Genomic DNA, 26,852 nt, shown 5'->3' with positions numbered 1-26,852 from the left:
TTAAAGAGGATCGATCAACACCTTGGGGCCCTTTGGAACGATCAGCGGCCCCTGCTTCCCCAAGACGACGTGGTGGCGCGTCTTGGCATATCCCTCGCTATAGCGGTGGATGTTTGGCGCCGTGGTCTTGTTGAACGCTGCCCTGAACTCGCCGGCCTCGTCAGCGTCCCAGTACAGCCGGCGGGCCCAGAAATAGATGTGCGGGTAGTCGTGGCGGATGGACTTGAGGTTGCACATGAAGACGGTGTGATAGGCCACGTCAAAGCGGACAATGGTAGTGTAGAGCCGCACGTCGGCCTCGGTCAGGTGCTCGCCGAAGAGGAACCGCCGGCCGTCGGCCAGGATGCTCTCGACGCGGTCGAGCGCGTCGAAGAGCGGGTACAGGTTCGCCTCGTACGATTCCTGCGCCGGCGAAAAGCCGACCTTGTACACGCCGTTGTTGATCTTGTCGTAGACCCACTCGTTGAGTTCGTCGATCTGCGCCCGCAGGGGCTCCGGGTAGAGCCCGCCGCCCGGCCGGTTCGATTCTCGGAGGGGCTCCGGAATCAGGTGGTCGAAGGCGCTGCTGAACATGCGGATGATCTCGGAGCTCTCGTTGTTGACAATGGTATGTGTTTTCTTGTCCCACAGAACCGGCACCGTGAACCGCCCCGGGAAGTCCGGGTTGACTTTCTTGTAGAGGTCCCGTATGCTCTCGAGGCCGTAGAGGGGGTCCGCCGCGAGAACCCTGCCCTCGCCGGTGAAGTACCATCCCTCTGAGCCACCATCGACCTCATACAGATCTACAATGTCCTCCAGACCCTTGATGGCGCGGACAATTATCGTCCTGTGGGCCTAATCAGGGCAACGTTGTCAGTTTGAGAGCAAACATTTCAGGTAGGCTGTCGCGTCTCACCCATGGGCAGAGTGGCGAGAGATACAGCGCATATCGTCCTTTCTCTGCCGGGAACCGAGAGTTTGGATCCGCCGAGATAAAGTTGCGAAACGAGCTGGGCGCGCGATTAAAACTCCCGTCCTTGTAAACCGACTGAGTTGGTTCAATGTCAGTCGCCCCTCACAGGGTGCACACCTGCAAGTTTAACACGGGTGCGGCCTACCTTTTCTGCCATGTTTCTCTTGGGCTGACGAGAGACGCTTTCAAATCTCGGCACGAATGAACTGTAGACGTTGAGAGCTGGCAATGGAGCAATGAACCGGGGAATGCTGAGGCGCCCCATATACTAGATAGGCCTCCCCGTCTTGGCCAACATCTCGTCCGAACGAGCGAGTCATGTCAAAAATGACGCGATTTTGGACGCCATTAATAATTGAAGAGTTTGTAGTGACAAAGCACATGCAGAACCCCGCAGTCAAGTCTCGCAGCGGAAGCTCAATCTGCTCCCGGCTGGCGGAACTCGGAGTGAGCTGCTCAAGAGAGGTTGAGAGGTTGGCGGGGTTCGGGTGGCCAGATTGTAATTACGTATTCTGGACTACCCACCTCGAAAAGACGGGCCCCTCCCCTTATTCATAGCTTTCAAGACCATGCTGGTAGTTAGTTCATTCTGTCCTTCAAAGCCCCAACCTCCAGCAACGAGGAACATGCAAAGAACATTGGCAAGTTCTATGACGGCCCCGAGGGACTGGCTCGGCTCGCGGTTTAGTGAGATGGGGTACGAATCCCTTACCCGTCAAGGTCCCCTCACTGGAACCCACCCCGCACCCCGCATTCAACCTAGCCTTCCTTGCCGCGGCGCAAACTTTTTAAAATCTCGAGGCTGTGGTTCATCCCAGCAAACACGCCGTCCTTCTCGTGATAGCTTGGTCTGTCTAAGCAAAGATGCATTCAATAATCCGCCCAAACGCCTGGGTCGCGGTGAAGCTTCCATCAGGCATCACTCGGGTGCTCCAAGTAGCCCCAAACACGTTCGTGCCTTCCTTCCGAACGCGCCTTCTGGTACCCCTAGGAGACTGCTTCCAGCGCGCTAACAGCTCTCGAACAGAACAATCTCGCTCGGCAAGCATGGCGCCTTTCCAGCCAACTTGATTCTGGGACGACCATACCACCTCACTTTCGAGCTTGAGGACAAGCGCCCTGGCGAGACCTTCTCGCGTCTCCGAGCCGTTCCGCCGTCCGAACTCTACGCTGAAGTCTTCGCCGACGAGGAAGCACCTTCCTGCTCGACTCCGGCACCTGGCACCACCGAGGCCGTCATAACTGCCGCCGATGGCGACGAGTTCAGCCTTGTCGATGCTGACAGTGGGAAAGTTGTGGTGCGGTCAAACAACGAGGCGATCGACGATAGCGCGCGGCAAACATTAACGCAGGAGGAGATTGAGGAGTTGAAGCGGGACGGCAACAACGCAGGCAAGGATGTTATTGCCAAGCTGCTGCTCTCACACACGGCGCTGGACCAAAAAACAAGTTTCAGCTTGGCCAAGTACAAGCTGCTGAAGACGAAAAAGTACATCCGGCGATTCCAAGTGCTGCCGATTGACGTGCCGAATTTTTCGACGTGGCAATTAGAGGAGAGAGACGCTAGTAGAATATTGGATTTACGGGCCGAGATGATGGGTCTTGTGGGTTGCTGGGGTAATGTTCACTACGGGGGCGAGGACGTCTATCTAGATGACCCAAAAGCGACGAGCGAGCAGGGACACGAGGCATGCCCCGTCGTCCAGGAGCAGCTGTTGAAAGGAAGATGGTTGGTGGTGGACGACACTTGCGGGCTGTTGGTCGCTGCGCTGGCCGAGAGGATGGGCGTGCTCTCCCCGGAAGAGACTGATAGCGACGACGAGGCGGACGAAAAGTCCGAAGATAAAGCCACAGACGGTGCCGAGACAGCGAAAGACTCGGCACCTACCGATGAGAATATCAAAAAGGAGGTGGTGGATGGCGACGAAGAGTCCAAAGAGACAACACATCAGGGCAGCGACACAGAGATGGCGGATGCGCAAGACGAAGACCAGAAGCCAAGAGCAGATGCGAAGCCGAAGCACCACAGGCCTCGCGCCTCTGACTTTGCCATACCCTTTTCGCAGACAAATACCATCACTGTCGTCCACGGAGCAAGCCAGCCGAACCTGTCGTTCCTCAATTACTGGGGCTTCGACGTCACATCACCCAACCACCCGCCACACCCTCTCCTCAACCACCTCCTGACTCTCACCTGGCTTCAGCTGCTCAAGCCGGAGCTAGACACATCGTACTCCACCCCGCCCCTGACCGCCTCGTCCGAAACGCTCAGCTCATGGAAGCCGAGCCGGAGAGGCAACTTCCACCGCAAGAGGAGAAGGTACGCGCGGATCCGCCACATCGTCGACACGGCACGAGCAGGGAACTTTTCGGGCCTGGTGTGCGCCAGCACCATGGACCCGATCAGCATCATGAAGCACGCCCTCCCGCTCCTAGCCGGTGGCGCGCCCGTTTCCATCTACTCGCCCACCATCGAGCCCCTGACGGCCCTGGTGGACTGCTTCAGCGTGAACCGCCGGACAGCCTGGACGAGCGGCGCCGTGCCCGAAATCGCCGACAAGTCCAACGAGGAGCTGGAGCACTGGGCCGGCACCGAGCAGTTCCCGCTCAACCCGACGCTATTGCTGGGCACGTCAATCCAGACCAGCCGGGCCCGCCGGTGGCAAGTATTGCCGGGAAGAACACATCCGCTTATGACGGAGCGTGGCGGATCCGACGGGTTTATATTTACGGGATGGAAGGCGAAGCCGGCCGAGGGGAAGGTCGCCGCCAAGGGCAAGTTCAAGCGGAGGAAGCTCGAGGACGACTCTGCACCGCAGTCGGAGGCGGCTGAGACCCCGGCTTAAACGAGTCTTTAAACACGAGCTGAACGGGGACGCTAGGCTTAGACACTGGCGTGGAGCTCTTCCCTCTGCATCATAGACGAGATTAGATACCATTGTACAGATAATAGAGGGGCCCAGCTATTGTTCACAGCACGCCACGATCTGGCTTTTAGCTGCAAGGAAGATGCGGATATCTCGCCTTAATTCCTCTTTTTTTTTTTTTTTTTAAAAAAAAAAAAAAAAAAAGTGTCTACCCTCCCAGTGTTTTTGCTTCTAACGCATAGCTGTCCGGTCTTCACTTCACAGACCCTTGCCCATGAATTTCCGCTTCGTGAAGCTCAGCCACCACTTGCTCGGCTTGCCGTCGCCGTCCTCCTCATATACGCGTGCCAGTAACCTCGTCGCCAACTCCTGCCTCACCTGTGACATGTATTGCCGTAGAATCTCTGCGTCTTGCCTGTCGCGGGGTGGTTCATACATCTAGCAGGCGTGGGCGCCGTGTCAGCAGCCGAACCCCTCTTCATAGAAATCAGCCTGCCTTTCTGTCTTACCTGGTTTAACGGCCAGGCGGGGTCGCCGGGGAGGGCAAAGTTGAGGTCGAGGGCGAGGTTCGTGACGTCTTTGGTGGCATCACGCACGCCGGCCGAGGGCTTGATCTTGGCCAGGCAGTCCGAGACGAACCAGATGCCGTAGATGAGCAGGCGGTCGGCGGGGCCCTGGATCTCAAAGTTGCGGAAGAAGGTGTTGGCGCGGAACTTTTGCAGCACCTCGTCGAGGATGTCGTAGCTCTCCGAGTCCTCGTCGGGCGACTCGCCGGCCGGCAGCGGCGTGTCCGGGAAGGGCAGCGCGTATACGGGCCCGCGCACCTTGGTGCGCAGAGGCATCAGCGGGAAGTTCCCAACCAGCCGCGGCTGGTGGGGGTCTGCGTTGAAGACCGAGTTGTAGGCCTGGAGCAGAGCCGCCCTCCCAGGTTGGGGGAGGGGCGGAGGCAGGTTAGTCACAAGAGGCCATTGTTCATTTTGGAGGGCGAGGCAGAAAAGGGACGAGGACTCGCGACAGGCCGCGCTGCTGGCCACCGAGCCTAGCTACGCCGCGCGGATGACATCAAACTTACCGGCATCGTGGGTAGGCGGCAGGCTGGCTAGCTAACTCCTGGCGAACCTGTCAATGCGTGGGAATAGCGTCGGCGTAGGATGCCTCTAGGTCATCGGTTGCGGTCGCTGTCCTGCCGATGCGCTACCGAGTCCCAGTCGATTGTACGCATCCTTGCGGGGTTCGCTTGCCTGGCCCTCCCCCGTTTTACACTAGCGCCGAGCCTGCCCAAGCTCCCAAATTTAAGCCTGAGGCAGGAACTCTAAGGAACAGTCATCGAGGCAGCCGCCGCATCTGAGGTGGCCCAAGCGTCTTCATTGGCTGACTGAAGCCTGACGGCCGGCTAAAACCGGCCAAGCACCCCACGGCCCACGATGGTGACGCCAGCCGCCACGCCCAACGCCGCACAACTTGAAAACGATCCGATGCGGCCAGGCGCTCGTCACATTTCTTGGAGGCCTTTGCATTTTCCTTGCCCTGTGTCTATAAGGCGAAGCGGTGTGCCCGTTGTCTCTATACGTAATTACAAGTTTGCAGATTGCTTGCTTGCTGTCTGCGAAACACGTTGACTTTCGCGTGCAGCCGGTTTTGCATTGACGATTTCAGGTTTGTGCGAGCCTTTGAGAGAGGGTGTGTGGCTTGGGCGGCATTTCTCGTTGGAGCCTAGCCCGGGCATTGCTGTCACGGGAGCTCGTGTGCTAGCGCGATTCCTGCGCTCGGCAGAAAGCGCTTCGGTTGGCCCGATTCCAGTCGCCCCCCTCGATTGAGGGGGCCTCGCTCGCACCCTCGCTCTTTCCCTCTTCAGTCGCGTTTCCTTAAACCCAGCCGTCTCTGCCCAGCCCTCTCTCAACTCTCCAAAACCCGAGTGAGAGACCGGCCTCAACCTGCGCAGCGAACGTCTGACAGAGACCTCTCAATTCTCGATTTTGGACGAAATCTGTGCCTTCACTGCATTTTTGGCAAAGGTTTGTCTCTTTTGCCCACCTTTTTACCACTTCGCGCGGTCTGGGGAAGTCGCGCACCCCCGCTCCCCATTTCTGGGTTCGTCTGTTGCTGCAGGGGCCCTCCCGTGACGTGACCAGCGGTCCGGTGCAAAACACACAAGCCACCCTCCCCAGAACTCGCAAGGCGACTAGATCCTCGTTCGATGCTCACTATTGAGTAAGTCGCGCGTGCACACTCGCCTGGTCGCCAAAATCGAGTGGATAGGAGTCCTCAATCAGCGCTTTGTTTACCGCGAGGCTGCATTCGCTAACACGCGCGTACCTTCCTTCAGCTCATTCTTCGGCAGCGACCTCTTTGGCCAGCTGCGGACAATTATTCGCATGTCGGCCCCACGCGACGACTCGTCGCCCAGCGCGGTGAGTCGCGAACTATTTGACAAGAGCGAGGTCGCAAAAGGCGAAGCCGCCAAGCATCATGCCACCAAGAGCGATGCCACCAACAGCGATGTCACCAACAGCGATGCCACCAGCATCGATGCCACCAACAGCGAAACCACCAACGAGGCAAACGGCAGCGACAAGAATGGCGATGTCGCGTCGCAGACAAGCACCCGGGTCACCAAGCGGCAATCTGTCCAGCGACCATACACGCGCCCCGAGCTCGGCTCGCTCTACGACATCATGTACGACTATTCCGGCACATCGCTCTATGTCCTCCCCATCTGCTGGACTGATCTCCATTATGAGCTTCTCGGCGTGGATTTTGTGGAACGTCCAGTCATCGACACGCCTGTTCCAGACCTTGTGCCGGACAGGTGGCTTGAGCCGTCCTCTTTTGCACGCGCAATCACCTCGGAGCTGCACATTCTGGTTCGCCCAGACAAATCGCCCCGGACGTTTTGCAAAAACCGCTCCATCAAGCATGTGCTGGCAAAGCTGTTTCCTGAAACACTCTCGCGGGCCAAGACTGACGCAGAGCTCGATCTATTTTTCGGCCAACGTGTCTACAAGAAGGCGATCCGGGTTCCATGTGTGTGGCGAACTGCATCCTGCACGGAGAAGTCGTTTGACTCGGCCACGACGATTCCATACACGTCCTTCGGCAAGGTTCCTTCCAGCTTCCAGGATGCGAATAATCCCGGCAATGCTCCCTTCTTAGCATACATCAATCGGTCCCAACTCGCCGGGATCCGCAAGAGCCTCTTCCGAGTCGTCCGCGGACCCGACCGCGGCCCAAATGAGCCGGTGGCCAGTTTGCAGCGTCTGCGTTCCAAGATGCTGATCCCGGCTAACATCGATCATGACCCCTACATTGCTGCGATCCTGCTCGGCATGGCACAGGCACACTTTTACCGCCGCCCCCCAAAGGCGGCAAAGTCTTCTCAGGAGTCGTCGGACTCCCCGGCCGGCCAGAAGCCAGTCCGCATGCCGCCGCCAAAGTTTCGCAATGTCAAGGTTCAGGTTATAACCCATGATGACGCCAACACCATCGACCCCAATTTCATCATCTACACGGCTACTGTCACCTCAACCTTTTTAAATCGCTTCCTGCACCCGGACAAAGCGCCCGTTCCCAGAGACAGCGACAAGGCCGGGGAGGGTCTCCGAATTACTTACCACCGCGTGCCGTTTTGGCCTGTTCTGGGGTTGAAGGAACGGCTCTCCAAGGCTCTCGGTGAGAGGATTGCCGGTTACCCAAAATATGGCGATCCTGACCACATCGCTCTCTGGGAGGAGCTGCTGGAGCCCCCTCGACAAGCCTACTACCCCCCGCCAGCCCCGAGTCTGAAGAGGTCATTCTATGACCCCTTTGTGACCTGTGACAGCAGCTTTGACGGTGATGAGGCCGACAGCTCTGATGAACAATCGATCATGAGTCCCGACGCTAAGAGGAGACGGACTACACAGTCGATCAGTACATTGGAAGTGTGTTAGAGGTGTCTTAACAGCAAGGAGTCATGGCGCATGGTGTTGGGACGGTCTGGAATATTTTCTTGGTCTTTTCCCGGTTATTGGTTAGCGGCTCGCTGGCATGCGGGCTTGATGAATTGCTTGACGATGGCATGAATGGTTCGAATACCAGGCTCAACAATTACAGGTGTTTCAGACAGAAAAGTCCATTGATGCTCGCGCATCGTGGTGGGTTGGCAGTAGGCCAGCGTTCTCTTTTCTTTTCTTTTTGCTTTCTGCGGGGAGCAAGGGGCAACATTGTCCGTCTTTCTACCTCCACATTCTCCATGATGGATGACCGACGGGCACACCCCTCCCTCTACGTTTCCCATTTTTCATTTTTGGACTCGGTATAGAAAACATTGGGCATACCGGCCCCGACGATTCTTCGTCTTTCACGCCGATAAGGCTTTCATCTCAGGCTGCCTTTTAGCAAGCCCCAAAATGTAAATACGAATTGACTGCCTAGGTAACTCAGGTAGCAAGATCAAGCTGGTCATCCAGCTTTCATCCCAGAATGGTCCGACCTGTCTCAGATGTGTTCAATTGGTCCGAGAGATCCCCGGTAAACGTTGCTTTTTCTTCACGCCACTGCATCGATCGAGATCTTGCATGCTGTATGTACCCTGGAACGGGCCAGGCCGCTTGACCCCTGCCAGGGGAATTCGCCACTCCGTGGTTCAACTCGGTCCCCGGCATGAGGCTGAATCTGATTTCGCAGCATTGCATTGATCCTTCTCCACCTACTTGTTTTTGAACAAACGTATTTAGGTGGTGATTCTTACATTCGTTCTTGACTGTGGAATAGTTTTGGCGATGGTGCATGCTCTGTGTCTGTTGGGGTTTCAACTGCACAAGTTCAATTTTAAAGAGAGAAATAAGGAAAAGAGAAGAAGGATGCTCAGAAGATTAAAATAACCTGGTTATGAGCGTCATTCCGAGAAGATTGCAATGGTGTATTAACATGACATCTAATTGCAAAACAGCATCTTAACTGTGTTCATTTAAGGTGATAATTATGCCATTTCACTTTGGTGGTAAAGGCAGATCTAACCGTAGAACTCCCTTCTTGAGCAGACGAAACAGGATATAAAAATATTAAATAGCAGCACGCCACAGCCGGAGCATTATATGCCGGGCCATCTCCTCCAGTACCCGGAAGCGTCAAGGTTTAGTATAACCGTAGCTTTTTGCCCACGAAACGCACGCCGCGAAGGCTTACAGCACACTGTTGCGCCATGCAGGAGACATGTGATTGTCTGCACCTTTCACCCTTTATTTGCACACGGCAAAAGTGTCATGGGTGGAAACCTTTGGGTTCTCGCTTCCCACGGTAGGGGTGGGCTGCCGGAAGAAGCCGTTGGGCTGCATCCATACGTGGTGCACATAGTAGCCACCTGTGGCCTATCTAATTAGCTCATAAAGATCCGAACACATGATACAATTGTAGGGTATCTAGGCCAAGCTGTGCCCATCTTCCTTTCTCCTTCCTAATACAAGCACTCTTTTGCTCACATTCTACCGCGGCTGCACACGGTACGGGCAATTTGGAACGCTCGCCGCAGCACTTCCTTGTCGGCTAGCGGTGGGTATGGGTCTGGGTATTTTGTCGGCAGGCCTAAATACGGAAGCCAGTGGGGGTAGTTTGGGTCCTGTCAAGTCATGCATCAGCCAGGGTCTCCCGAGAGTGAGACTGTTGGATTCAAATGTCATTGGGGGTCCTATAAAAGTCCGGCCACTCACATCGTCAAACCACGGCATTCCAGTGCCGCCCTCCAGTATCTCGCGACGCCATTCCCATTCGGGGAGATGGCGGCGTTTGCATAAGCTGCATCTCAAGCGGCTCTCAGGAGGGACGTTGGCGCCGCAGGGGCAATACAGCAGCTAGGTCGAAGAGGTTAGCTGCCGCGTGGCGGCATCCTACAAGGGCCAGCGCCACGCGAGACTCACCTGTATGGCGTTTTGGCGGTTTATGACAGTCTTTGTGTCACAGGGCCCGTAGTGAGGCCCGATAATCCAGCCGTACTCGTCAGTGTGCTTGGCGTAGTAGGCCTTTGACTCCTGCTCCTCCTCGAGGTGGCATTTGTTGCAGATCCAGCGCCGGAACATGTCGCAGTCGCACAGCTCGCTGAGGAACTTGCCGCGGACCTCGCTCTCGGTCCGGGCGTCGCACGGCGGGCAGAAGCCCATGATGTTGTGGCTGAAGCAGGACAGGGAGAGATGGGGCCGCCGCACGGGGCCGTCCATGTGCGCGGGCCGGATGCGCGGGTAGTAGCGGCACTCTTCGCACACGTTGATGCCGCACCGGCGGCAGGGCAGTGCGCCGGCCTCGTCGCATTTGATGTTGTAGAGTCTCACCTCAATCGGTTCGTCCTCGTTGATGGCGCCCACGTTGTGCTCCGGCCAGTTGTCACTGCGGGCCTCGCCGCCGAACTGATAGTCTTTCGTGTATGCATGCTTGGGAATTGCGTATGCGCCGGCGAAGCCTTGTCGGTCACGCAGGCCATGTCCGTCGCAGAGACAGTGGCGTCGCAAAGACGGCGAACTGAGAATGGCGGAGTGGTTTGCGCGATTGGTCAAGGCCAGGTTGAAGAGGTCTAGCGACGAGACGTATGATGCGAGCGTCGAGAGCACCGGATACTGAGAGACGAGGTGGTCGAGGCTGGTCATTTTCTGATATATCAGCAATGCCCATGCTACTCTCGAGACTCCTACCCCTGTTGCTGTTATCTAATCAGCAATAATTGACAAGATATCAAGAGTGGTGCGGCTGGAACTGAAACAACTGTCAGCCAAGCCATCGCGCCATTCAACCAAGAGACAACGAACTTCTTGTTGGTGGAAGTCAGATGCATGAAAGTGAGATGACGGGATCTTGTTTGCATAATAAGGTCGAAATGAAAAATGTAACCGAAGTTGTGTGTGAATTAATTGGCAGTATTGAACACGTGAACACTGTGTCTTATAAACGCTTTTTGTTCGTAGTACTCTAGTCAATACCGCTGATGGCCTTGCCTAAGGATGGTGGTGGTAATACTACCAAGGTTGGGGGTAAGGTTGTTCTCTATTTATCGATATCCGGAGAGCTAGGAAGGAGGAATTGTGGCCGCACAACTCCCAGTTTTATGCTTGGGTGCGCGTGGTCCGTGCGACCACATGGGGCGGGACGTGGCTCACGCTACGTCTCTCCATCGCCATTGAATACGTCACGATATTGCTCTTCTAACACTTCTACTTCTTCTCTTTTTATAGTTTGAAACTACCGGGGCGTTAATTATCGGGTACTTAATTACCAGGAAACTCACACATGACCTTTATTTTGAGTTTCCCGCATGCCCCTGATCTCTGAGTTGATGAGTCTAGCATGGTGAGACTCCAACTCCTCCCCGGAAACAAAGCAGGAACCGCACAGTTCATGGAAGCTATACATTAGAACGCGACCTCTAGTGTGTGCATGGGTGACGGGTAAAGCTATTTCACTTTTGTGATGGATGTCGGGCTAGCTGTGGAGGTCCCCCCTTGAGTACAGCCTCCTCGAGCAGATGAAAAAAATACATACACGAGAACACAAATATCCCAGCCAGGATGCAGCAATAGCCGTGATAAGCATTTTATCACCGGGTTCTTAGGCCAATATCCGATCCCATATAATTGGGTAATTACCATGAGGACCAGGTTATTCTCTGGCCCGACTCTTACCATAGTGCTTAATGTCTATGCAGTTAGTGTCTTTACGCGTGCCTCGATCTGGTTCTAAAGCTGACCAGCCGAATACCCCCCGATAGACATAGATAATCGGTAAGAATGGCGTGACGACCACGGCGAGAAGCCCATGTCATATGGAAGAGTGAACAGCAAAAGCCTGTTCACAAGCCGACAACGAGACCGAGAGACACCAACTCACGGCATAATGGGCGCGCCAACTCTGAAGAAGAAGAAGAAGAAAGCGCAAGCCCGTACCCGATTTCGTCGCGGCTCAGCCACCCAAATTAGGGAACAAAAGCTCTGCAGTAGTTCGCAGCTCAGTCCGTGTCCCACCCTCCTTTCCTGTGCTGCGACTCGAGCGTGAACGCGGGGAGAAACAGAGAGCTGAGACTCAACAAGACTGCAGGCTCTGAGAGGGCGGGCGGGTTTCTGGTTGGTGGTACGATGGTTTCTGATCGGCGCTTGTCGTTGCTAGGATGTTGATACCCAACTGAATGCATCTCGAGATTATGGCTGGATATTCGGCGACCTAGCGGTTAGCAGATCAGGGCGGCTAGTGTGTGATGGAATTCGACCAAGCAAATGGTACCGGAGGTTGTCGATCGAAAAGGAAACGGCCGCCCGACTCCCCCACAAATGGCAAGGATGCACGGGCCTTGTGCCTCGCAAGGGTCCGGGCCACAGGGCCAGCTCAGCGAGCCAGCCCCGCATTCCAGGAAGGTGTGATCCCTGCGACCCCGCCTGCACCTCTGCAAGCTCCCTTTTATGGCACTTGACTTGCCGGCGCGATCTGTCAACTCCAAGTCGTGTCCAAACTTCATCCCAAATTTGCAAAAGCAAGTTAAGGTTCCGTAACTTTTGCTTCCGCGGGACCCCATCGCAACCCTGTTCGGGCTATGCTGTGGGATTGCCACTGTTGGCGCAAGCCACCGTCATCTCATCTTCGCCCTGACGAGTCCGAGGAATCGGATGGGCTTCCGAGCCTCCAATAATCCTCCCCATTCTGTCCGCGGATATCGTGCTCGCGGTTCAGCGATTGGGTTACCCCAATTATTAAGGGTCGGCGGTAAGACTGGCACACGATCTTTTTGTGTGTGTCCAACGCCCCTCCCTCTCCTCCACACATCGCCAAGGCAAGGTACATGCCGTGCTAGTACTCGGTGCCGCAAACTTACCTTACCTGGGCTGTCTGTTCTGCGCTACCCCTCACGGGTCGAGGCCGGGAAAGACGGCGTGCTCTGCTGGTCACGATGGGCATCCTTCCCATCACGTCTAGCTTGATGCACGCGCACCCGCCCTGCCCGTCTCGCCCTACCATGGAGTCCCAAACCGAGGCTTGTGTCGTGCGTCAGGCACAACAGACACCCTGCGTCTTCACATGCACCGCCCAGACCACGACCGAGCCGCCCTTTCACCACGTTGGTTCTAGAGCCTGTCACGAGCAAACTGCTTCGACTTGGATGGAATCGGACTCTGTGTCGTGTTGACGAGCTTCTCCCTCAAGGCTCACGACGCTACCTCACTTTCCCCCCGAGCGCACCGACCAGACACTGCCACCCAAGTACCGGCTAGATTCACCTCCCCATGGGGAAGTTGGATATAGCCATGGGTAGCACATGCCGAACCCCATCTTGATGTTACCTGGGCATGGTGCCCCGCGGCTCGCGAGCTCGTTGATCGCGGGGAACCCATATGCAGCGACGGGACAGCACCGTATACGGACCGTCGCCGACCAGCGTCGTGCGCCGCCCGCCCGTCGTGCTCGACTTCCCTGCCTGTCACGCGGTCAGCTGCCCTCTCCCCGGACTTTGGCCCTGTTCCGTGATCTTTTCTTGGATCGCCGTGGCTTGTTGACCCCGACGACGACTCCACGGTGGTGGGTCTTGGGGTCCGTCCAATATTGGGCCACCAGACCAGGTCGAGGCCCAGTACGAATGCCTATCCTACACAATATTCTGTACCCGGAAATGTCTGGGCTGTGCTTTCGGCCGAGACAGTACAGCCTCCACCATTTTTTGTGGCACAACCGTTTCCAGCCGCACGTTGCACCTCCCCCTTTCCGTGCCCCTTCCTTCTCGGCACCGCGTGGGCGGCCACGGGCAACAAAATTGCCTGCTCCACGAGAGCGGGTTGTGATGGAGATCGTCACGAGTATTTAACCAGCCGAATTCCTCGCCAAACAAGATAAGATCGACACCCAGGCTCACCACCCAGCTTCTCTCCGTCTTCGCGTACCTGTCCGTCCCTCTTGCCCGGCTTCTCTAATCCTGCCTTCGTACCTAAGGTACCTGGTTCAGGACAGGCACCATGAAGGCCATCGCTGCCGTTCTTGCCGCCGGCTCTTTGGCCCTCCTCCGAGGTGTCGCTGCCGCGCCGAGCGAGCCTCCTTCGCCGGTTGTCGAGAAACGGGCGGCGCCGACCGTCTCTATTGGTACTGGCAACGTCGTCGGGGTCACGCGCATAGGCACCGAGGCCTTCAACGGCATTCCTTATGCTCTGCCTCCCGTCGGCCCGCTCCGGCTCAAGCCCCCCGTCCGTCTCACCGCCTCCTTCGGCACGTTCGACGCAACGGGCATTGCACCGGCTTGCCCGCAGTTCCTGTCGTCAACCGACTCGAGTGAGCTCCTCGTCCAGGTCCTAGGCGCCCTCACCAATTCGCCCTTGCTGCAGGTCGCCTTGAACCAGAAGGAGGACTGCCTTGGTATCAATGTCATCCGCCCTGTCGGCACCAAGGCGGGCGACAAGCTCCCAGTCTTGTTCTGGATCTTTGGCGGCGGCTTCGAGGTCGGTTCCCATCCAGTCGTCTCGTGCAAAACCGAGCACAACCGCTAACTTGGTTTGCAGCTCGGATGGACTTCCATGTACGACGGTGGTCCCCTGCTGAGCAACGCCATAGCCTCGGGCAAGCCCTACGTCTTCGTGGCTGTCAATTACCGCGTCGGCGGGTTTGGCTTCATGGCTGGCAAGGAGATCCTGAAAGACGGTTCCTCTAATCTCGGCCTGCTTGACCAGCGCATGGGCCTGGAGTGGGTCGCAGACAACATTGCCGCGTTTGGTGGCGACCCGGACAAGGTCACGATTTGGGGAGAGAGTGCGGGTGCCATCTCCGTGTTCGACCAGATGGCCCTGTACGACGGCGACAACACGTACAAGGGCAAGCCACTCTTCCGCGGTGCCATCATGAACTCGGGCAGCATCGTTCCCGCCGATGCCGTCGACGGTCCCAAAGGCCAGAAGATCTACGACGCCGTCGTAGCCAAGTCTGGGTGCTCGGGGGCAGCCGACACCCTTGCCTGCCTCCGCGCCCTGCCCTACGCTACGTTCCTCGACGCTGCCAACTCGGTCCCTGGCATTCTATCGTACAACTCGGTCTCGCTGTCGTATCTGCCCCGGCCCGACGGCAAGGTCCTGACCCAGAGCCCAGAGGTTCTGGCCAAGAACGGCCAGTACGCTTCCGTGCCCTTGATCGTCGGAGACCAAGAGGACGAGGGAACGCTATTTTCTCTCTTCCAGTCCAACGTCACCAGCACGTCCAAGCTCGTGACGTATCTCCAGACCATCTTCTTCCAAAGCGCCACCCCTACCCAGATCAGTGGCCTGGTCGACACATACGACGTCATCCTCACATCTGGCTCGCCTTTTCGCACGGGAATCTTGAACGAGGTGTACCCGGGCTTCAAGCGGCTCGCGGCCATCCTGGGCGACCTTGTCTTTACCCTGTCGCGGCGCCTCTTCCTCGAGAATGCCCGGGCGGTCAAGCCCACGGTTCCCACATGGTCGTACCTGTCGAGCTACGACTTTGGGACGCCGGTGCTCGGCACCTTCCACGGCAGCGACCTGCTGCAGGTGTTCTACGGCATCCTTCCCAACTACGCGAGCAAGAGCATCCAGAACTATTACTCCAACTTTGTCTACAACCTCGACCCCAACGACGCGTCGGGCGGCACCAGCGCCAAGTCAAAGGTTGCCCTGTCGTGGCCGCAGTGGACCAACTCGGGGCGCCAACTTATGCAGTTCTTCAACAACGGCGGCGGTCTTCTCAAGGACGACTTCCGCACCGAGCAGTATAACTGGATCAAGGCAAACGTCGGGATTTTGAGAATTTAGGCTGGGGGGTTAATAATTTGATTTTCTTCTATTGTTCATATTTCAGAGTATCCTGTGCATATCATGTACATGTACATACTCTGGTTGCTGCAAAACTGGGATGAAGGATATGGGGGGGCTAAACCGGGCATTGCATTAAAGGGGCTGGTGGGTGGTTATGATGTCGCCGACTGATGAAAAGGATCTAATGAACATATGATACTGCACGTGGACAGGCAGCGGAAAAGGGGGTTATTATTAATGTTGATGAAAAAGAGTTTCTCAGACACTTGCTGCATATGCATGCAAACAGCTTGTTACTGAGTCTAAACCAATCCGGAGAAAGTCCGTCCAGTTTCAATTCAGGTAAAGGCCAAGGCTAACAACGAAAGGAGCGCGTCCCTGAACCGTCTAGGCTGGAGGCTAGAACATACTCGGCCGTAGCTCGACGTTCACTGATTTGTCAACAGCCAAGCTAGCTTAAGTGCCGGTTTCCAAAGACATTGGCAATCCGGCTGCAATTAGCCCCTGGGCTAGCGAGCCGGACACTTGGTAGCGCCCGAATAGACGGTGGACTGGTTAAACAGGGTACTAGATAGAGACTTGGCCTTTTGACACCAATGACGGGATGACCAAGCAGCGGGCATCAGCGTCGACATACTCGCGTTGAACAAAAAGTAACTCGAACTGCCTGCCTCAGATTGGATCCCGATTGTGCATGAATCTAGATAATTGACACTGAGCAACCGAGATACGAACCAGCCAGAATCCCATTTCACATAATTTATCAACCCAGCCATGAAACAGCACGGCGTGCGCCGTGTTTTGACCATGAGCACCACGTCGTACGTCGACACCAAAGGCGGCGACGCCGACTCGGCGCTGCGCTGGGCCATGCGCACCGGCGTGTGGCTGACGTTCGGCGCCGCGTACCGCGCCATGCTCGGCATCGCGGGCGTGTTTCGTGACGAGGGGGAACGGGAGGGGAGCAATATCGAGTGGACAGTCTACCGCGTGCCGATCCTGCTTGGTGTTGATGCAAGCTGGGCTGTCGATCGCGAACAGGGTCATGTGCATGCGGGACCGACGGGCCCGGAGTGGACGTATTCGATCAGGCGCGGCCAGCTCGCGCGCTGGCTGCTGGATCAGGCGGAGGATACGACGGGTAGGTTTGTGAGGGCGTTTCCGGCTGTTTCGACGGCGAGAGCGAAGTGAGATATCATGCAAGATTGGGTTGGTTGGTGGGGAGGGAGGCAACGAAGGGCAAAGGCCATGTGTTAATGATGGTGCTTCACGTTGCAAGCCGTATGGGCACATACGGGTAGCTGGTGGTTGAATTTGGTCGGTGGTGACACATATACCCATACGGGTAGCTGGTGGTTAAATTTGGTTGGTGGTGACACATGCTTTGTACTCTTTTCAGCATTCACGTCATTCTAGAAGAACATATAGAGCATATAGCCACACGCAATACACCCAATACGTCACAGCTCGTCATGCCCCCCCTTTCCCTGTCCAGTCCCACTCCCAGGCCGCCACGGCTTCACCGCGCCCTGGATGATATCAACTAGGAACGCCTCGACGGCCGCAGCCGTGACGGGCCCGCGGCGGCCGTCGCGCGGCCACGGGAACACGTCACCGTTGTTGGGGTTCTGGACGGCCAGCCCGCCGGCCCCGTAAGGCAGCCCCATCGCCGCCGCCGCGTCGGCGTACTCGCCCGCGTCCGTCGTCGTGAAGTGCAGGTACTCGTCGTACTTTTGTGCTAGCGGCCGCATCTCGGCCACGTACGCGCCGCGCTCTGCGGTGTCGTGGGTGAAGTAGTGCACTATGCTCTTTCCGGTCTGTGAGGCGGGGTCAGTGTTTTATTTATTTATATATATATATATATATGTTCTAGGGGGAGGCAGGGATTTGGTTTGTTAGTCCCTCGTGTTGTGTGGTCCCCCGTGTTGTGCGGTCCCCCGTGTTGTGTGGTTGACGCACCTGGTAAAACGACAGTTCGTTGCGCCGCGTCAGCTCGGGGATCAGCGGCGTTGAACACAGCCGGACAAAATTGTCGAGCGCAGCGGCGCCGGCCAGCTCGGCCGTCGAACGCTGCAGGCCGTCGGGGTTGTTGTAGCATGTCACCACGGACTGGCGCGGGTGCTGCTGCTGGAGCGGGTGCGGCTCGCTCGACTCGGCAAAGGAGAAGCGGTCGCAGTACTTGTGGGCGACGGCGGCGAAGCGGTCTCGGAGCGTTGCGTCGCCGGCGACGAAATGGCCGACAAAGACCAGGTCGTCGGCGGCGGTGAAGGACGTGGCATTCCGCCCTCTGATGTGCGACACGGCGGGGCGGAGGGCGCGGCGCAGATAGCCGGCGATGGCTTCGGCCTTGCGCGGGCCGCGGTACCGGTCGAGCTTCCCGCCGCGGCGGTAGAGCCGGATCGCCGGGAACGACGCCACGCCGAGCTCTTCGCAGTCCTTGGGCGTCGCGGAGCAGTCGACGCTGACCACGTCATCCTCGCCTTCGTTTTGCCGGAGCAGCGTCCATTCTGGCTCGAGAGCTTGGCTGTTTTCCCTGTTGCGGTGGCCCCGTCAGGACTTCACTTGGCTCTGTGACGGCGGCGGTGACGGCGGGGTTAGTTTTGGCCGGGGTCGGATGCTCACTCGTCGGGCTGTGGCAGACGTCTTCAGGTCAGTGCCAGTCAACGGCGACCGGGTTCTGGGGTCCTGATTACATACGAGAATAACTGCTCAAAGATCAACGTCAGCAATAAGAAAGACCACGGCCGTTTGCTTTGTGTCTCCAAAGCTCTAAGGTACTGTACTCACATGCAACTAGAGTGTGCTCGTTGGACCGCAGGGCCTCCTTCAGCGCGCCTGTGTCGTCGACATGGTCCCACGCCAGCGTCGGGCCGGACAACAGAAGGCCGACGGCAAAAAAAGGCCTAAAAAATCTCATCTCGACGTTCAAGCAGCGCGAGTCGGCAGAAATAAGCACAGAGGCCAGCTCGCCATCTTCAGGACGACCGGAGCGTCGTCCCTCTCGACGACACGGCAAGGGGATCCGCAGCACGTAGGTATTTGACAACGGCAGGGCAGGGCAGGGCCGCGGGGGGAGGCGTGAGCTGACAGGGGTAGCTGTCCCGACAGGGGCCCAACAGGGGTGCATGAGCCGGGCCGCCCAGACCTTACGACCGTGCCAGCGGCTCTGCGACAGGTGAAAGCCCCTGAAAACGTGCGCAGACAAGCTTTTCTAGCAGGAAGCCCCTGTCGCAGCGCCAACAGCCTCTGTCGATTTTGTTTCAAGATACGCAGAGCCGTCCGCCTGCGTCAGACGACGCCGGGCTTAGTCGGCCGTAGGGCGTCATGTCATGTCATCAGACGGCGGCAGCAGCCCAACCCGGCAATGTCGAGGGGTGGAGGGTTAAGACAAGCGCGCTGGCCTCGACGTCTCTCTCCCCCTCTCGGGTTCGACATTCGCGCCGTCCTCGCCGTCCTCGCCATGTCACGGCTGCCCTGTTGTTGTTGACACTTGACTGCCAGATACCAAGTCTTGGAACAAACAACCAACGAACCCGACGACAATGGCTTTGTCGCAGGCATTCCTCTCGGCATTGGGCGCGCTCGCTGCCCTTCAATGCGTCGCGGCCGGCTCCAGTGACGCGCAGCAGCAGCAGCAGCAGCAGACGCCTCTCGTGAGCAGTGGCAGCAGCAGCGAGTACGCCTGCGAACATCCGCCGTACAAGGTTCTCATGGTGTCCAAGTCGCCGCTCGTCATCTACATCAGCAACTTCCTCACGGCCGACGAGCGCGCCCACCTGCAGCGCGTCACGTACGTCAACTCCTCCCACCTCCCACCACCTACTACCCACCACCCACTACCCACCACCCAACAGCGCATGCATGCATGCACGCACGACTAACATTCTCCCCACTGCAGCAAGGACTCGTTCTCGCGGTCGGGCGTGGCGGACCGCGGCGGCGTCGGCGGCAAGGCGGTGCACCAGGTACGGACGTCGCAGTCGACGAACGTGGGGCGCGACGGGGTGGTGCGGTGCATCGAGGAGCGGGCGCTCGCGTTCCAGGGCTACTCGGTGCCACGGACGCACCTGGAGCCGGTGCAGCTGGTCAAGTACGGGCCGACGGAGCGGTACCACTTCCACACGGACTGGTTCACCGACGGCACGGCCACGCACGCGGCAGCAGCAGCGGGCGGCAACCGGGCCAGCTCCTTCTTCGCGTACGTGCACGTGGCCAACGACACGACGGGCGGCGGCACCAACTTCCCGCGGCTCGACGCGCCGGGCGACGCGCGCTGGTGCGACGCCGGGCTGGTCGACTGCGACGAGCCGTGGGAGAACGGCGTCACGTTCCGCCCCGTCGAGGGCAACGCCATCTTCTGGGAGAACCTGTTGCCCGACGGCTCCGGCGACGAGCGCACCCTGCACGCCGGCCTGCCCGTGTCGGGCGGCGGCAAGATCGGCATGAACATCTGGACCCGCCAGCTGCCCCTCGGCGACGACATCCGCGGCCCCGACCTGTGATGCGATTGCTTCTCTAACAAAAAGAGGTGAGGGGGCAAAAAAGAGGACATCTCGCCGCCGGGAATTGAGCCCGACGTGGGGGTCCAACCCACAACCTTGAGATTAAGAGTCTCACGCTCTACCGATTGAGCCAGCCGGGCGAGTGTGGTGGGTTTGCATGTTGAGTAACCAGGCGCGCAATTTGGCCCATGTACCGCTGCCGTGGCCGACTAGCCCGCGCTTTGTAGAGTTTTGGGTCAGAGGCAAGATTTGGCTTTACGGTCTTTTTGGGTTTTTACGGATGAGATAGGCGTGAACTTTGGGGTGGGTTTGCACCGAAACCGATTGTGGTCCTTGCGTCTCCAGGTGTCAGTCACCAAGGGTCCGTCCACAAGGGCAAACCAAACACCCAAATGCAAACCAAACACCAAAATGCAAGTCAAACACCCAAATGCAAGTCAAACACCTAGATGCAAGCCAACGAGGCAACGATGTAATTAATATACAACAAATGTTTATTTATCCCAATTTCCGATACAAAATGATGCGTCCGTACAGCCTGACAACAACTCCCTCCCGCTCGCCTCGGGTTTACTATTCTTTTCCTCCTGTCTGTCCCCTTGCAGCCTGTATGTCTCAGTCATGATTGGCTCTGGCTGACTGGCCAGAGTCTTCCCCTTCCCCCTTTTCCCACCCCAACCATAACACAGCATGTCGGGCAAAACTATTTCCCTGTGTATTCCGCAGCACAACAATCGCCCACAACAACCGCCCACCGGAATGCATTTCGAGTATAGTGTGTGTCGCAACTGTCTGCTCGCCTCCGCCGTCTTCCCCTCGTCAACATGCGCCGACCACATACTGGGTGTCGCGCGTCGTCTGCCCCACGCTGACCACCCCGTCGCCGCAGTTGTAGTACTGGTTCATCCAGACCACGTCTGACTGCTGGTCGAAGACGACTGCAATTCGGGGGATAAAAGTCAGCAAAAACCAAGCCACACATCCGACAGAGACAAAGAAACATCCGACAGAGGCAAAGACGCATCCGACAGAGACAAAGAGAGAGGAGAGAAACCCACGGTACGCGCCCCGGATGAACGTGTCGCCCAACACATAATTGGTCGACCCGACGTCGGCCGGCTGCACGCCGAGCATGCAGTGGCCGGGGTACTGCTGGTAGATAAAGTCCTTGTAGCGCACGCTGATGACCATGCGGCCACGGTTGAAGCCGAAGTCGACGGTGCCGGGCCCCGTGTTGTTGCGCCACGCGCAGTCGACGATGTAGTTGCCCGCCGCGTCGATGGTCGCCTGGAACTGCTGCCCGATCTGCGCGACCAGGTCCTCGCGGATGTACGACAGCGTCGACCCCGTGTCGATCAGCGTCGGCATCGTGAACGTGTCCCGCGGCGTGTAGATGACGGGCGCCTGCCCCGGCTTGGTCATGCCCACCGACGTCACGTTGACCCAGTATCTTGGGCGTGTCAGTTTGTGTGTGATGGTTTCTCTTTCTGGTTGGGAGGGGGCAGGAAGACAAAGACTCACTGGATCCAGTTCGGGTCCTGCTGCGAGATGGGCGGCCATATCGCCACGGGCTCCAGCGGGCCCGCAAACTTCCACCGGTTGATGCCGCCAAAGATGATTTCGCCTGTTGCAGCCCATGTCAGTAAGCACGAGACAGACAACAAAGAAAGGGGGGGCTGACTAAAGCCGTCCTGGTCGCCGCCCAGCCCCAAGCTGAAGATGGGCGCCGAGATCAGCTTCTGCGACACCATCAGGTCCAGCACGCTCGGGTAATTGATCGAGTACGGGTACGAGTAGCCCAGCCCGAGGATGCCCGAGAAGGTGTAGTTGCTGTCGTTGGCCACGGCGAACTGCACGGCGGGGATCTGGAACACTGTTGGGCAACGAGTCAACGTGTGAGAGTCAATGTGTGAGAAATTTCTCCATTTCTCTGCTCGGCCATCCAAAGAGGGGAATGAACGGATTCGGTCCAAAGGCTAAAACAACCACCACAATATACGGGAAGGAAGGAAGGAAGGGAGTAAGGAAGGGAGTAAGGAAGGGGGTAAGGGAGTAAGGAAGGGGGTAAGGAAGGGAGTAAGGGAGGGAGTAAGGGAGGGAGTAAGAAAGGGAGTGACGAAAGGAGTAAGGAAAGGAGTAAGGGAGGGAGTAAGAAAGGGAGTGACGAAAGGAGTAAGGAAAGGAGTAAGGTAAAGCACAACAGGCAAGAAAGGCGAAAGAATGCAAAACTCACTCGCAATACTCATAATATCCGACCAGTAGCTGCCTTTCACGGCGCCCGTGCCGTACGTGACGGCAAAGTCGCCGCCGACAAACGACGACGAGTTGGACTTGTTGGGGAAGTAGTTGCCGTAGCTCTGGCACAGCGTGGCGTCGGCCGACGTGTTGCACCGCGGGTTGACCCACAGCTCGTACGAGCCCGTGTCGATGAACACCTTGATCTTCTGCGGCGGCGTGCCAATGTCCACTGTGTCTGACTCCGCATCAGCGCATGTCTTCTTCAGTCTTTGTTTGCATCGGTTTGGAGAATTGGGAGGAGAGAGTGCGTATTCAGGGGCAATTCAAGGGGGGATAAGACAAATGAGAGGTTTCCCGCACGCTGCAGAATGTAGGCAATTCCGCCCAGGTCTTCGAGGTGCTGCCAGCCCCAGCGGCGGTCCGTCTGGTCTCTGCGGCGGATCTGCGCCGCGGCGGCGGGCTTTGCCGTCGCGGTTGCGGTCACGGTCACGGTGAACGCGGTCGGCGACGGCGGGGTCAGTCTCGTCGCCTGCGCCACCGTCGACGATGGCGGCCTGGTCACGGTGGACAGGGATGACGGCGGGGGCCGTCCGGGGTAGTAGGACGGCAGGGGGAAGCTGCCGCCGCCCGAGGGCGTGGGGAAGGAGAAGGACGGCCACGGCGAGAAGGACGGCGGCGACGGGAAGCCCGTCTGCCCTGGTATCGGCGGCCAGCCGGGGATGGTGGGCTGGAAGGGGGATCCGGTGGGCCAGGGGCCCGGGATGGGTCCGTTCTGGCCACCGCCTGGTCCTCCACCTGGCCCCCCCAGCGGTCCTGACGGAAAGCCCGGCGGCGGCGACCAGTGCCAGCCCCATTTCCACCCGCTCGACCCGTTGAAGTAGTGCCGCGACACGGGCAGCCGCACGTAGCCTGGCTTCTTGGTCGGCGGCGGCGCCGCGCCGACCAGGTCTGACCCTACCGCCGGCCGTGGCGCCGCGCCGTCTTGGTGAGCCCCGTGAGCGGGCCCGGGGATGGTGGCGCCATGGCACGCTGCGGCCGAAAGCAGCACGCAGACGGCGATGTTGGGCAACAGCAACATGGTAGAGCCGCGTCGGCCGCGTCGGCGGCCGTCAGAGTCTGGTGAGAAGGGAACGCGCTGAAGCGGGCGGGCGGGCGGGCGGCTCAGGAGTCGAGACTCGCGCTGATTCTCCTGCGAGATGATGTTTGTATGTTGTCGACCATGGCCCGTTATATTGCCACCATCATTATTACGAGACTTCGCGGTGGCCGGGCTCCAGGAACAAGTCGGCGACGTGTGTGCAGTAGTAGGGCCTCGTTTATCTTGTGTGGCCGTGGGAAAGGTCAGTCCCTCGCAAAGCTACCACCGGGGAGTTTTCCCAGCCCAGTGTCTCGGGAAGAGTGGGAAGATAGTGGTGGTATCAGCAGCTTCCAGAAAGCTGGGACGGCGAGTCAAGTAATGGACAAGATCTGCCCGCCGGGACGCATACAGCAGCGCTATAGCAAGCCCCCTGCCTAAAGCTGTTCTCCACACGGATCGAGAGTGGACAGGAGAAACATGGGAAGACGAAGCCGACGCCAAGGAAGCCCGGGATGCGGATGGGCGAGAGAGAAATGGGTGCGCCGCTTTGCCAACTTCGGCACGCATGCAAATCTGCAGATGGTTCCACTCGCGCAGGAGCAGCGCTGAAAACTCTCCGGCGAGCAGAGGGTGAGAGGATATGGCGTCGTGCAGGGCTCGGCTCGTGCTGGCAGAGGCGGATGTACGGTAGACAAGGCAGAATCTGCACTCGCCGCAGTGCGCCTTGGGAGCAGCAAGTGTTTCGCGCTGGTGGTAAAGCTGCCGTCTCTGCTGCTTCTGTTGCTGCTGCTTCTGTTGCTGCTGCTTCCGTTGCTGCTGCTCCTGCGCGGGTTTCCCAATCTCTAGCCATGTTTGGCCCCACAGACGCGGCAATATCTGTCCGTAGCTCGACAGCTCACTACACCCGTTACGAGCGAGGGCCGCTTTTTTACCCGATCCGGGGTAAGGGCAACAATAAACTCGAGGATATTGCCTACGTGGTGGAGGCGGATAAATGCAAATTGCGCAACCGCCCACGAGCGGCGGCGACGAGGGAACGAGGAGCAAAAACACAGCGTCGACTTGCCAAAGTTCTGGCCCTTGTCTGGGGTGCAAGTTTACGCTTTTCGACCAATCAATCCAAACGTGCCAAGCGGCACTTGCACTGCACAGAAGCAAGACGGGGAGTCGACGGCACTGCGGTTGCTGGTCCGGGAAGTGCCGGTCACGTCACCGCGACGGAGACAGGGCTTAGCGAAGCGTGCGTGTGGTAGCAGCATGGTGCAGCAGCACTGGGAGTCGTCTTCTCCGAGCCGCCAGTTCCATGCATGCCATGCCAGCAGCTCCCCGTGCAAGCCGGTGCCGGATTTGAAATCGGCCTACCAGACCTTCAGACTTCAGCGGGCGACAATTCTTGGCGTCCAAGCTTTGTTCTCTGCTTGAAGGCCATGTCTGCCACTTCGAGACGATGCAGGAGCAAAAGCCAAAGAATCACAGCAGGAACAGGACTGACCCAGGGCGAATGGCGACAGAAGGGCGGCAGGTGTGTCCGGTAGGTAGCTCATATGCAATTAATGGCTAATAGTTTGGGTGGTCTCCGTGTGGGCGGTGTGCCATCTCCCGATTGGGCCCGCGGCTGGCTGATCGTCTCATTGACGGCTGGCCCCTGGTCTGCGCTGATCCAGAACTCGCCCGCCTGAGGGAGCCACGGGTATTGCGGGGAAGAGACCAAGGGCGTGGGGCAGAGTCGCGTTGGTTTGGTCTATAATACCGGCCGCTATGACGACAGACCACTCGGCACATGGGCAGCCCCAAACTCGGCCACTCGTCAGGCATATACGACGCCAAGGCCTCTACCCATTGAGCCGCCCGACGCCGTGATGTTCGTCTTGTGGTCCGCCCTTGGCGTCATCTTGGTTGATTTACTCATTTCACGTGGTGGGCCTTCGGCCATTGGCACGGCTAGCACAAGGCCTAAAGTCAATGGGAGACGAGTTCATGAAGATGTTCTTGATTCCGGAATGGTGAGCAAAGAGAATGTGGTGTCCAGGCTTGGTAAGAAAATAAAATGAAGGAGAGGAGAGAATAAAATGAAGGAAAGGAGAGAATTCTCCAGCTCAATATATATCCATCCACCAAAATAAGGAATCATAGTCTATCGCGCGATCGGAGACAGGTAGCTTCTCCGCTCTCCTCGGGTTCTGCACGGAGGCAGTCTGGCATCCGCTGCTGCTTCATGGAAACAGTAATGTCGCTTTTGTCGTCCCACTCCCAGTTTTTGTTCAAATAGCTCATGGAGCGAGGCGCTGGGTCTGCGACACAGATCTTGAGAGCAAATGCGGCTGTGCGCAGCGACCTGAACAGAGGAGCCCAAGCCGTTACTTTGACGGCACCCAACTCTCTCGACTCCATTAGGAGCTCCGGTCTGTACAGGTTGACGCCGAAGGACTTCAGGTTCATGTGTGTGGAAGCGTGCTCGAGCATGACGGCTAGGCCGCCGGTGATGGCCCCGTCGTTGTTCAAGACGATGGCACGAATGTAGGAGAGCGTGGCTGGCCGGGACCTCGCAAACTTCATAAAGACCTCGGGCTCCTAGATGGGTCCTCATCCTGGGACTCGCCCTCGCCATCGTCGTCGTCGTCGTCGTCAATTGAGCACGACGAGCACGACGAGCACGACGAGCACGACGAGCACGTCGCTTTGGGTTCGGATTCAGCAAGGCTGTCAAGCTCGTCAGGTCCCACCATGTGGCTCAGTGAGGCCGCTTCGCCACGCAATGTATTCAGGAAGGATATCGTCGGCATGCGTCCAGCTCAGGTCGGCGGCCCAATGCACGTTTCTGTCAAGGCGTCCGTCCCCAGGATCCTTGTAAGAGCGAGCCGACAAGTTGAAGCAAATGCCTCGGCGCCACCCGGCGTGAAAACTGGCATGAACACCATCGCCGTCGTGCTCGCTGTCTCCCAGGAGGCGGTCTGTGAATAGCTTGCATATGATTCGGCGTATCTCGAGGGGGAGACTGAAAAATGGAAAGCCAGATCTAAGAAGAATAGTTTAAATCTGTTAGCTGATTATGATGGTGACCACGCGACCGCTTTCAGGAAATTAACCCATGGAGCCATTTCCTACCCACTAGCCGGTGCCTTGTCCACGCGCCATTTCTCTCGGGCAGGTTTAACCGTTCAAAGTCCACGGCGGTCAATGGAATTCAAGTCGACTTTCGGGCGGAAGTTAAATGAGCCAAAGCCCTGGGTGAAATCCGGTTGGGGGCCACCGTAGTCCATGATTCTGCAAGAGCAGTTTGAAGGTGGGTTTTCAGGCTCGTTTTGGTTGTTTGCGTAGAGACACAGGACACAAGTTGCGGATTCCACCCAGTGTAGTTATGTGTCAAAAGATACTGCGTCTGTGTGTGAACAAAGGTCTTCGACACAATTGCGGAGTTTTGAAGGACGAAAATTTGAAGCTCTTTAGCTCTGAATC

The 26,852-nt window shown here is 57.8% G+C and overlaps 12 protein-coding genes and 1 non-coding gene across 13 annotated transcripts; 7 read left to right on the top strand and 6 right to left on the bottom strand.

Moving 5' to 3' along the window:
* Positions 1–1,109, bottom strand: B0T26DRAFT_752675 (glutathione S-transferase; the record flags this gene model as incomplete). Its single annotated transcript, XM_060445551.1, has 3 exons — positions 1–834; positions 896–1,027; positions 1,098–1,109. The coding sequence occupies 3 exons, from the start codon at positions 1,107–1,109 to the stop codon at positions 1–3; spliced, it is 978 nt and encodes a 325-aa protein (XP_060293766.1).
* A 707-nt stretch (positions 1,110–1,816) lies between these two features.
* B0T26DRAFT_741583 (Gcd10p family-domain-containing protein) lies at positions 1,817–3,798 on the top strand (the record flags this gene model as incomplete). The annotated part of the gene is made up of 2 exons (XM_060443988.1): positions 1,817–1,902; positions 1,980–3,798. The coding sequence occupies 2 exons, from the start codon at positions 1,817–1,819 to the stop codon at positions 3,796–3,798; spliced, it is 1,905 nt and encodes a 634-aa protein (XP_060293765.1).
* A 194-nt stretch (positions 3,799–3,992) lies between these two features.
* Positions 3,993–5,118, bottom strand: B0T26DRAFT_714333 (actin-related protein 2/3 complex subunit 3). The gene is made up of 3 exons (XM_060442182.1): positions 4,892–5,118; positions 4,329–4,724; positions 3,993–4,257 (listed from the first exon to the last, which is right to left on the bottom strand). The coding sequence occupies exons 1-3, from the start codon at positions 4,895–4,897 to the stop codon at positions 4,078–4,080; spliced, it is 582 nt and encodes a 193-aa protein (XP_060293764.1). The 5' UTR covers positions 4,898–5,118; the 3' UTR covers positions 3,993–4,077.
* A 1,170-nt stretch (positions 5,119–6,288) lies between these two features.
* Positions 6,289–7,748, top strand: B0T26DRAFT_741581 (uncharacterized protein; the record flags this gene model as incomplete). Its single annotated transcript, XM_060443987.1, has 2 exons — positions 6,289–6,320; positions 6,362–7,748. 2 exons carry the CDS (start codon positions 6,289–6,291, stop codon positions 7,746–7,748), a joined length of 1,419 nt encoding a protein of 472 aa, XP_060293763.1.
* Positions 7,488–8,281, top strand: B0T26DRAFT_714327 (uncharacterized protein). The gene has a single exon (XM_060442181.1). The coding sequence runs from the start codon at positions 7,772–7,774 to the stop codon at positions 8,117–8,119; it is 348 nt and encodes a 115-aa protein (XP_060293762.1). The 5' UTR covers positions 7,488–7,771; the 3' UTR covers positions 8,120–8,281.
* Positions 8,282–9,274: 993 nt separating this feature from the next.
* B0T26DRAFT_649143 (uncharacterized protein) lies at positions 9,275–10,433 on the bottom strand (the record flags this gene model as incomplete). Its single annotated transcript, XM_060438060.1, has 3 exons — positions 9,275–9,415; positions 9,507–9,647; positions 9,714–10,433. The coding sequence occupies 3 exons, from the start codon at positions 10,431–10,433 to the stop codon at positions 9,275–9,277; spliced, it is 1,002 nt and encodes a 333-aa protein (XP_060293761.1).
* A 3,342-nt stretch (positions 10,434–13,775) lies between these two features.
* On the top strand, positions 13,776–15,575 carry B0T26DRAFT_649371 (Alpha/Beta hydrolase protein; the record flags this gene model as incomplete). The annotated part of the gene is made up of 2 exons (XM_060438084.1): positions 13,776–14,252; positions 14,313–15,575. 2 exons carry the CDS (start codon positions 13,776–13,778, stop codon positions 15,573–15,575), a joined length of 1,740 nt encoding a protein of 579 aa, XP_060293760.1.
* A 765-nt stretch (positions 15,576–16,340) lies between these two features.
* B0T26DRAFT_651575 (uncharacterized protein) lies at positions 16,341–16,769 on the top strand (the record flags this gene model as incomplete). Its single annotated transcript, XM_060438290.1, has 1 exon — positions 16,341–16,769. A coding segment is annotated over one exon (429 nt), but the record flags the coding sequence as incomplete, so codon positions are not given.
* A 269-nt stretch (positions 16,770–17,038) lies between these two features.
* B0T26DRAFT_676895 (uncharacterized protein) lies at positions 17,039–18,495 on the bottom strand (the record flags this gene model as incomplete). Its single annotated transcript, XM_060440029.1, has 5 exons — positions 17,039–17,395; positions 17,538–18,111; positions 18,201–18,208; positions 18,276–18,283; positions 18,366–18,495. 5 exons carry the CDS (start codon positions 18,493–18,495, stop codon positions 17,039–17,041), a joined length of 1,077 nt encoding a protein of 358 aa, XP_060293758.1.
* A 793-nt stretch (positions 18,496–19,288) lies between these two features.
* On the top strand, positions 19,289–20,080 carry B0T26DRAFT_649346 (uncharacterized protein; the record flags this gene model as incomplete). Its single annotated transcript, XM_060438081.1, has 2 exons — positions 19,289–19,368; positions 19,477–20,080. 2 exons carry the CDS (start codon positions 19,289–19,291, stop codon positions 20,078–20,080), a joined length of 684 nt encoding a protein of 227 aa, XP_060293757.1.
* Positions 20,081–20,147: 67 nt separating this feature from the next.
* On the bottom strand, positions 20,148–20,220 carry B0T26DRAFT_t156. Its single transcript has one exon. It is a non-coding gene; the product is annotated as a tRNA-Lys (tRNA).
* Positions 20,221–20,899: 679 nt separating this feature from the next.
* B0T26DRAFT_608177 (aspartic peptidase domain-containing protein) lies at positions 20,900–23,240 on the bottom strand (the record flags this gene model as incomplete). The annotated part of the gene is made up of 8 exons (XM_060435853.1): positions 20,900–21,018; positions 21,082–21,530; positions 21,602–21,704; positions 21,762–21,953; positions 22,314–22,547; positions 22,679–22,760; positions 22,809–22,935; positions 23,137–23,240. Coding segments are annotated over 8 exons (1,410 nt in total), but the record flags the coding sequence as incomplete, so codon positions are not given.
* Positions 23,241–25,668: 2,428 nt separating this feature from the next.
* B0T26DRAFT_676892 (uncharacterized protein) lies at positions 25,669–26,357 on the top strand (the record flags this gene model as incomplete). Its single annotated transcript, XM_060440028.1, has 2 exons — positions 25,669–25,837; positions 25,972–26,357. The coding sequence occupies 2 exons, from the start codon at positions 25,669–25,671 to the stop codon at positions 26,355–26,357; spliced, it is 555 nt and encodes a 184-aa protein (XP_060293755.1).
* Positions 26,358–26,852: the final 495 nt, after the last annotated feature.

Source organism: Lasiosphaeria miniovina (genome assembly GCF_030549165.1).
Source record: "Lasiosphaeria miniovina strain SMH2392-1A chromosome Unknown B0T26scaffold_5, whole genome shotgun sequence".
In the NCBI taxonomy this organism is placed as follows: domain Eukaryota; kingdom Fungi; phylum Ascomycota; class Sordariomycetes; order Sordariales; family Lasiosphaeriaceae; genus Lasiosphaeria; species Lasiosphaeria miniovina.
The sequence above is the reverse complement of the archived record's forward strand: the minus strand, read 5'-3'. Positions and strand labels throughout refer to the sequence as shown.

Coding starts and splice junctions, on each gene's coding strand:
- B0T26DRAFT_714333 (XM_060442182.1), bottom strand. Junction 4,258..4,328: donor CCGCCTGGCCGTTAAACCAG/GTAAGACAGAAA, acceptor CACGCCTGCTAG/ATGTATGAACCACCCCGCGA.
- B0T26DRAFT_714327 (XM_060442181.1), top strand. CDS start 7,772: ATGGCGCATGGTGTTGGGACGGTCTGGAATATTTTCTTGGTCTTTTCC.